The sequence below is a fragment of the Thalia democratica genome, chromosome 8, assembly GCF_965202585.1.
Source record: "Thalia democratica chromosome 8, ktThaDemo2.hap1.1, whole genome shotgun sequence".
Taxonomy (NCBI): Eukaryota; Metazoa; Chordata; class Thaliacea; order Salpida; family Salpidae; genus Thalia; species Thalia democratica.
The window spans coordinates 9,734,516-9,744,062 of NC_139172.1; the positions used below are offsets into that span (position 1 = coordinate 9,734,516).

Here is a 9,547-nt window from a genome sequence, read left to right on the forward strand (position 1 = left end):
GGTAAAAAAATGTTCTTTGTTTTGTTGTATACAATTTAACTATTCACTGAGTTATTTAAAAATAGCAATAATAAGTTTTTTTGTAAATACTATTACCTGTTAAATGCATTACTTTGCACATCAATACAGCCATTTCTGGCTGATATTATGCAGCATTGCAATAATAATTCAGAAAATTTTTATATAACCAATTTAAAACTAAGCAGAAGATATAGAATGTTTTGAAAATTTCTGAAGTTATATTTGACTTTTAAATAAAACTATTATACAATCTACAAAAAAAAAATACTCTGTAAATTTTATAAATTAAAACCTAAGTTTCCGTTAATGACGTGACTTTTTACACTTTTCAAGCATCTATTTCATAAAAAATAAAAGTTTTAGGTCAAAAGATTTTATTGGTGAGCTCAAAAAAAAAACAATAAGTGACGTAACAGTCAGCTCGCGTACATCTCGGTCCACCGCCTGCACGTCCTGTCGTGTGCCTCCCTGTCGTTGACGTACTGCCTCGCCACTTCGGCCTCCAGCGGGTCGTCGGGGTTGGGGTCGGTCAGCAGTGACTGCACCGACAGCAGCACTTTTGCCGGCGTCAGCGCGCAAGACCAGCCCTCGTACCGGAGGATGTCCACGCCGATGCGGCCTCGGCGGTCGACGTTGCAGTGGTACACCCTGGTGGCGAAAGTCACCACCGGGGGTTGCGCTGGATAGCCGGCCGGAAACTTGAGGTTCAGCCGGAAGGTGCCGCCCTCGTACGGGCTCCCCGGAGGTCCTTGTATTTCGGCCGTCCATTGGCGCAGGTCGTCGCCTTTCAGCCGGGCGCTGATCATCTCCGGGGGGTCCGATGTGATGTCTTCGAGCTCCTTACGCAGCCTTCTCGTTGACAAGCGGTCGGGTGAAAGTTCAAGCGGCGGTGAACTTCCACGCGAGAAAGATGTTTTTTCGTTTCTCCCTCGCCCCGAAAGTTTTGGCCGGGTAATTATTTCAAAACGCACCGGTTCAATTTTTCTTGTGACGGTGGTGGACACAATTGCACCGGTACTATCAGTGGAATACGACGTACTCGAAATGTACGATGCCACTGCCGAAGGCCACCGTGAAGTTTTCTTTTTTTCGCCCTTCATCTTGTTTTCCCAAAGATGTCAGTAAGAAAATAAAATCGTAACTTGTTATTAAAAGTCTGTAAGGATTGCACTTTTAAATAAATAAAGTATTAACTGTCATTGAACCAATAAGCCCTAAAAGTATCAATACTGTTTTACATTTTATAAAACATCATGACTTTAAATTACACTGATAGTTTAGTAAAAACTGATCTTCATGTCATTTTAACTTTTTAAAAAACTATAGACACTAAGAAAGTGAAATCTAAACCTTTCTTTAAACTAAAGCTTTTGTTTCTGTTAGATATCTTCAGTTAATTGAATAATTTTTTTATGCTGTAGTAATAATTTATTTACTTAAGTTTAAATTTTTTGAGAAACTGTTTATGTTTTTGATTCTGGTTTTAATAACAACTTTTTGAAAGATAAAACAACTATTAGTAAAATGGTTTTGTTACTTTAAAAGTTTTAGTTTTTTTTAGTTTATGTCTTTAAAAGCTCATTTCAATCTTTTTTTTAAACATAGTGCGAGAATCAAGAAACCACAAAAGGGTCTATAATTTTTTCTTAGTTCTCGTATCATAATTAGCAAAATATTAAAGTAAGTTTTTTTTATGATTGAGTAAATATATCGTTATTAGTAAGTGAACTAAAATTTAGTACTTCTTTTTACAAAGCAAGGAGACCCTAATTAAAGACCAATACTGAACGGACCATAAATAGCCTATATTTTGAAAATGATTAAGTTAACCTAAAATATAAATACACTAACCATTAAAGCTTATTTCTTAAAATTTTAAAACAAAAGTCGAAAATTTAAACGTTTTTTGGAAGTATATTGTAAGATAAAAAAACGCAAAATGTCCCACTTTTTCTATGGACTATAGCAACAACCTAATAAATTTTAACTCAAAAAATAAACATAATCTATTTAGCTGTAAGTTAACAAATTCTGTAAAAATGAGTTTTTAGGAACAAATAAATTATAGTGTGAAAAGTGGGACAAGAAAAATTACTCCGTTTTTTAAAAATTTTAGAATGGTTGTCGTGGTTTTTGAACTAGATATTGCAGTTTTACTTAGATTAAATAATATATTAAGTGAAACATTACTGGTTACTTGTAAAAGTTAATTTTTGTAAAGGTGACTTTTATCTATTTTTGATACATATATTTAAAAATAAGTTGTATTAGAAAGATTTTTGTACTTCTTAAAACGTTTTTTTTAATTGTATTTTAGCTTAATATTTGTTTTTCTTTTAGTTTTCAAGATTTATTTCTATAGTTCAATAAAACTGACCGTGTCAATATAAATTATCGACTACGACATCAACATAATGAAATTACTTGATTATAAATTTGGAATTTATACTTAACTTAAAATATATCATTTTATTTTACCATTTTAATATTTTTCAGTAATAATAATTCTAAATCAAAATAGTTTTCATAGGGAATTTGTAAATTTCAGTAGTCAATAATAAAAACTTAATAACATTGGTATTTAAGGTTTATTAAAAGCTATTTTATACTAATTTATAGTTACCTTGGGTTTTTTAGTTAATGTTTTAAACTTTTAGAATGAAATTACAACTAACAGTAAATATCTAAAAAAACAAATCTGCATTTTTAAGAAATTTACATTACTGTTTTATTAAATATTCATTTAAACTTATAGTTTGTTTTGTTATATATTCAAATTTAAGGTAATAAAGGATGTTTACATGATAATTCAAATTCCTGCATTTAAGATTTTTAAAACAATATTTAACTTACTATGTCTTAAAAAGTAGCATACATTGCAAATATTTAGAAATAAATATGTAGGTCTTCTTAATCTACACAAACCATTTAATTTCTTTTTTGCAAATTTAAGTTATTTTGTGAGATGTTTAATAATTCCTAAAAATAAATATAACTTAGCTCTTATTTAAGCCATACCTTAAAAAACCTTTAATCTTTAAATGCTTACGAAAATAAAATATGTCTTGTAGATATTAATAAGGGGTGAGCGTCACTTTTGCACGAGTGGAAAATTTTGCACAGCAACTCTTTCACACGAGCATCACCTATTGCACGGCGTTATATTACGGAGATATTTATGCACCGCAAAAGTTTTAAAAAACCGGTCAATTTTGGACGGAGCTGCACTATTGCACACTTCTAATTGTTTACTTTTAAACAAAAATTTAAATAAATTAAATACAAGTTTTATTTTAATTATGTTATATAAAGATAGTTTTTAAACGCAAATTATTTTAGAACATTATGATTTTCAATTTGTTGTTTAACTTTTAGTTTTTATTCTAAGTTTTACCTACAGTATTAAGAACGTATAAAGTACAGTATAAAGTACAGTATAAACTACAGTATTAAGAACGTATAAAGAACAGTATTAAAACGTACTACAAATCACTCCAATCATATTTTTTACTTAAATAAGGTAAAGTAGATAAGTACATTTTTTGTGAATTCTAATTTAAAGAATTTTTAAATACCTTAAATAACAATAAACTGAATTTCGCCAACTTTTAAATATAAACTTAATCTAGTGTGGAATTTAAATAAAAACTTAGAGACTGATTTTTTACTTATACTCTCGTTTTTAAATCTTTGATTTTTATCTTTGAAATGAGTCTTTTATGAATTTTAAGTTTTTTTTTTTTGTTACAGATTTGGTTCTAGCTAAAATTTAATTGACATGCATGCAAAAGTGATGTAGCCATAATAATAGGACGTTGTGCAAAAGTATTGCCGTACAAAAATATTGCCATGCACAAGTGACCTTTTGTGCAAAAGTATCCCTACATGCAAAAGAGTCGCCGTGCAAAATTGTCCCCTCGTGCAAAAGTGTCTCCATGCAAAAGTGTCCCCTCGAGCAAAATCGACCCGTTCCCATTAATAAAACCTACATAAGTATTTTTATTTTTTTTCCAAAATTAAAATTCCTTTTACTTGTTGTCCTTTTAACTTTTTAGTTTAATGTGGGGGTTTAAATTTACCAAACTTAAACAGCTGTGCACCCATAAACAATATCAACTAATTAACTTCTAATTTTATGTTTTATCAGATATTTTATTTTTTACTTATGAGTTCATGCTACTGAGTAAATGAGACATTTTAATAAAATATATATATATATAGAAAATCATGGATGCTAATTTTTTTAGGAAATTTTTTTACAGGTTTTCAAAATTTCATTCAGGTTTTTAAATGTAAACATTTTTGGATCTATTTTTTGTTTAAAGTTAATTTTATGGTAAGAAACTGTGTAAAATAGTATAAAAACATTGAAAAGATACTGTAAAATTACTTCAAAAATATTTAAAAAAAAAAAATACATTTTTTAATGATAACATAATTTTTTTTGTTATATAATAGATTATTTTGTCAAAACGAAATTTTATTGCTTAACGTGTTAGTATTGTTAAAAAAAATCCAGTTTTATAGTGATTTTTGTTCAAAATTCAAGGCTTTTTTTAAAGTATTCTTTTCTCAAACTCCGGGTATTTTAGCCTAAATTGTCAAATTCTAGGTTTTTCCAGCATTCTAGGTTTTTTTGCAACCCTGAAAAATTTACAAAAATGAAATTTTATAATTAATATCTTGATGACACTTATTTGACTGTTAACTTACATTACTACATACAAATTATTTAAAATTTAAGTAAACATTTATTGTATATTTTGAATGTTATTAAAAGCAACAATACTAGACATTGATAATATTTTTGTATTAGAGTTTATAAACTTTAAATGTATATATTTAAAATCACATACTTAAGAGTTTTGTTAGAAAATGTAAAACAATTATAAGTAACCATTATCGTAAATTACAAAAAATAAAAATAGCTTAATCCTATGTTATACAAATTCTTGTTTAATTTGAAGGTGAAATTAATAAAATTATAAAGTATACATGTGACAGGTTTGCCTTAACAACTTTCTATAAACTTTTTTTAGGCTTTTTAAACCTCTTCCAAGTTTTTGAAAGTACAATTTTTAATAAAAAGCTGTCTTTAGTAGGATAAGAATATTAAAAAGGTGCTCTATTGCTACTTTTAACGTGTTTAATGACATACAAAACTGTAAATAATACAAAACCACTTTATGCTATATAACTTTTGTATTTATCAAAATTTGATAACTTTTCATGTAAATTGTAAAAATTCCAAGTTTTTCACTGATTTTTGTACAAAATTTCAGGTTTTTCAAAATTTATCAAGTTTTAGGGTTTTCCATGTTACTAAGGTTTTTCCAGGTTTCAAATTTATAACAATTACACCAATAGAAAGATAATAAAGACAGTAAAAGCCTTCGTTGTTATTATTTATTAACAGTTTTTTTACTTAACTTACTATACTTTTTGCTTAAATTAAAATTCTTGTTAATGTTGAAATTAAAATAAAACTACAAAATGCTTTATTGTTAGAGATTATTTAACTGTTTGAAAATTCAATTGTTCTGAATGAAAAAAAAAGTATGTAAAAAGAGACAACTAACAATTACAGTTAGTAGCCATTCTAATTTATTAGTTGCAAAAAAATAGTAGCTTTTATTAAGTCAGAGTTGCCCCTTTTTTTGTCAAAATTTTTTCCGGGTTTTTAAAAATACACATTTATGGGTCAATTTTTAGTTTTAAGTTAATTTTAAGGTAAGAAATTGTGTTAAATACTATAAAAACATTGAAAAGATACTGTAAAGCTACTTTAAATATGTTTTAAAATAAAAACATTTTGATGATGACATTTTTTTTTTATGATAGGTTTTTTGAGTCAAAACGAAATTTTACTACTGAAAATGTGAAAACTGTTTAAAGTTACAGGTTTTTCTAAGTTTTTTAGTGATTTTTGTTCAAAATTCCAGATATTTTTGCCTAAGTTGTCAAATTCCAATTTTTTCCAGGTTTCCAGGTAAAGTGGCAACCCTGTTAAGTTAATATTCCAACAAAATCATTTTGTTAATTCAATAAGAATAAATTTGAAAACCATTTAATAAAGGTTATGATAGTACTCTTTTAAACTGTTTTTTATAAATATTCAAACAATTTCTTTAAAAAAAATACAATAGAGTACTTAATTATTAGCAAGGCAAAATATACAGTTATGATTGCATTATGTTTTTCTTTTATAGCTTAGTTTACATCAGTTGTCATACTTCTAACTATTGCTAATAAAATGTAACAAAATAATTATAAAAAAGGGGGAAGGAATTTTTTTAAATATTAAAACTACTATCTGCACCAAACATAAAAGTATACAAATAAACACAACTGAATTCTAAATTTGTGAAGTTGCTAGAACGTCTAGTTACTCTAGTAAAATTTACTAATATTTTGTTAGAAAAACTTGCTAAAATAAATTTTAGATAATCTAAAAACAAATAAAACAAAGGATTTACTTTACTTAGAAAACATTTAAGACCTTTCTACTTCATTTGTATAAAATTTTGATACCTGCAGCTAAATTTAAAATCCAAAATTTCCATTTTCTTAGTACAGTGCCTTTTTTACAAAGAAATATCGAGACTTTTAATTAGTTCATGTTAAATAGCAAATTTCTAAATTAAAATAAAAAACACAATATGTTTAATCGTCAAAATATTGTTAGTGTGTCATTTTTTATTCATGAGCAATAATTTTTAATTTTAAATGGTATGGTAAATAAGTAATTAGATCAAGAAAACCATAGCACACAGTAATAAATAAGTAAAGTAGAAACTGAAATAGCTTGCTATATCTTTATACTAAAATAGGGTCGGGCAACGTACGGCCCGCAGAGTGAAAATAATTGACCCGCTACCGTTTTTTAAAATCTAATGGTATCCGGCCCGCAAATGAAAATGACCGGCCCGTTAGCGAATTTACAAGCCCGCAAAGTTCAATATTACAAATTTTTTTATAAAACTTTGTATTACATTTTTACAAAACAAAACTGTAAGAATTTGACTTCAAAGAAAAGCTAAAAGTTACTTTATAAATTAATGTGTACTAATAAATACACCATTTTGTCCTAATATTTTGTGTTGTTCTAACTTAGTTTTTTGTAAAACTTCCCTAAGCAAAGTGCTTTTTAAGTACGATATTTTACATAAGTACCTTTGTCTATTACAATGTAAATTCCATTTATAAATATTATTTAAACATCTGACATGTCTCAATCAGTCATCTTAAGTTTACAGACTTGAGAAAGTTTTTTTTAATTTGAAGGATTTAAAAAAGTGATCAACTGTATCCATAAAATTAGATTCCGGCCGGATCCGAAACTTTCATTTACGTTAGAATCCGACCGGATTCGTATCTCGACTTAAAATTAGTTTCCACACGAATTCGGATCTAAAAAGTCATTATTCGACTGGATCCGGATACTGTATTCGGTAAATCACTAATTCGAAAGGCTGCGGCCCGCAAAAGACTAAAATTTTCCGAATCCGGCTCGCTGGTTGAAAAACGTTGCCCACCCCTATACTAAAACATAACAAAGTATTACAGTCTGGCTCTAGCATTAATTTTTAGTTTAGAATTTCCATAGATTATTATAGCCTGGTTTAAAATATTTAAGATAAAATCGCAATTAACCGAGCATAGATTTTTAAGAAAAATAGTTTATTAAAAATAACGTATACGTACTCTTTAATTTTAGAAATTATACAAAACTGCTTTTATTGCAACTTTACTATTAAAACTTTTTCAAATTCTCGCGGAAAAACTAAATGGTATCCCTAAAATTATTTTGTGTTTCTTTGTTAAAATTTTGTTAAAATATCTTACTAAAAGCATAATAATTGTTATTACTGAAGAAGACTTTTTTGCTATTTAAAAATAACACACATATCAAAGGTTTTTATATGAGTAATATCTGAATTTAGATTCTAAAAATATAATTCAAAATTGTCAAAACAGTGTTTACTGTTAAATTTAAAACCGTAGCTGTTGTATTTATATCATACCTACCTAAAAAAAATTGTTTAAATTTTGTTGTGGAATTTTCTTCAAACGGTTTTTGAAAGTAAAGTTGTTATAACAAGTATTAAATCTAATAGTTTAAAACTTTTACATCATTCGTTAAAACTAGTGCCAGAATTATTTAAAGCACTATGATTAGTGTCAAAAAATTCCCGGCAGTAGGACTGCAGTAAATTAAGATGTTAATTAAAACTATACTACCGGGGATTTTTTAACACCAAACAGGTTTTTACCTAGTCTTCTTGAGACGCTTTGAGATTTAAGTGTAAGATATGTAGCATTTACAACCACCAAACTTACGCCATGCTTAAATTCGAAAAAATATAGTTGTATTTACAAAGTAAACCTGAGCTAAACTATCGTTAGCTTAAATTATATAAATCATAAGCTATAGTACATAATTACAACGTGTATTGATCCACAAACGTCAATAGATAAGCATTTATAATGAATTGAATTCAATTTTTAATGCTCTAAATAAAAGATTACATGAAGATTTTTTAGTAAAACTTGAAATAGTTGATTTTGATTTATAATGCTTATTAAGTTATGAATAATATCTTAAAACTGTTTTATAATGCATCTTATTACAGCTACACAGCTGTTGTATAAGTATTTAACTTTTATATTTATTGACCATTTTTAATAGTTGTTAAAATTCTTTTTATTGTTAAACCTAGTTCTTTGTTTTTAATAACTTTGTTAAAACTTTTTTTTTATTAATTTAATAGTAAATGAAAACATATAGATACAGAAAAAAAGTTAAACATATCGTGAAAATACATTAGAATACACAAAACTAAAAACAAACAGTGATAATGCCCATATTTGTAACTAAGTCATAGTGATAATGTTTGCAAAAACTATTCAATTTCTATACTTGTAGCTGGTGTTCAACTAGAAACTTTTTGTTTAATTTTTATCTAAGTTTGTATAAAATAAACAGGTTTTTATTTAAATAGAGTAGTTTATATTGTACCTTAAGAAGTCACTATAAATAAACAAACTAAGGTAGCATTTTAAAGTGTTATCTGTATTTATAAATAACTAGTATTTAGACTTCATCTTTGTTTGTTTTATTGTTAGGTAACTTCAAAATGTGCCCTAAAGTAAGTGAAGACAAAAGTTTCATTGATCAAATTGAAAAGAATGTTTTCGATGTAACCCACCATTTTTTGAGATTGATGTTTGAATTAGATGAAAATTATGAAGACAGTAACCCAGCCAAAAAAAGTTTTTTTATCCAGATTCGAACAGAATTGTACAATTTTCTAGTGAAACATTTAAAAGTTCTACGCGTGAACAGCTTTGATTTTTTGTCTGATGAAGATAAGATTATTCTTTTGTTTGAATCATATGAGAGTAGTGAGTCATTATTTTCTTATGAAAAATTTAAAGATTTTAGTTACTTAATTTCCAAAAAATATAACCTTCATAAATATAAGCATAACATAAATACAAAATTCACATCAGATTGTAAAGAGTT

The 9,547-nt window shown here is 27.0% G+C and overlaps 1 protein-coding gene across 1 annotated transcript; it reads right to left on the reverse strand.

Moving 5' to 3' along the window:
* Nucleotides 1-437: 437 nt before the first annotated feature.
* On the reverse strand, nucleotides 438-1,121 carry LOC145842897 (ubiquitin-conjugating enzyme E2 2-like). Its single transcript, XM_082950372.1, has one exon. The coding sequence runs from the start codon at nucleotides 1,119-1,121 to the stop codon at nucleotides 438-440; it is 684 nt and encodes a 227-aa protein (XP_082806498.1).
* Between the last annotated feature and the right edge of the window lie 8,426 nt (nucleotides 1,122-9,547).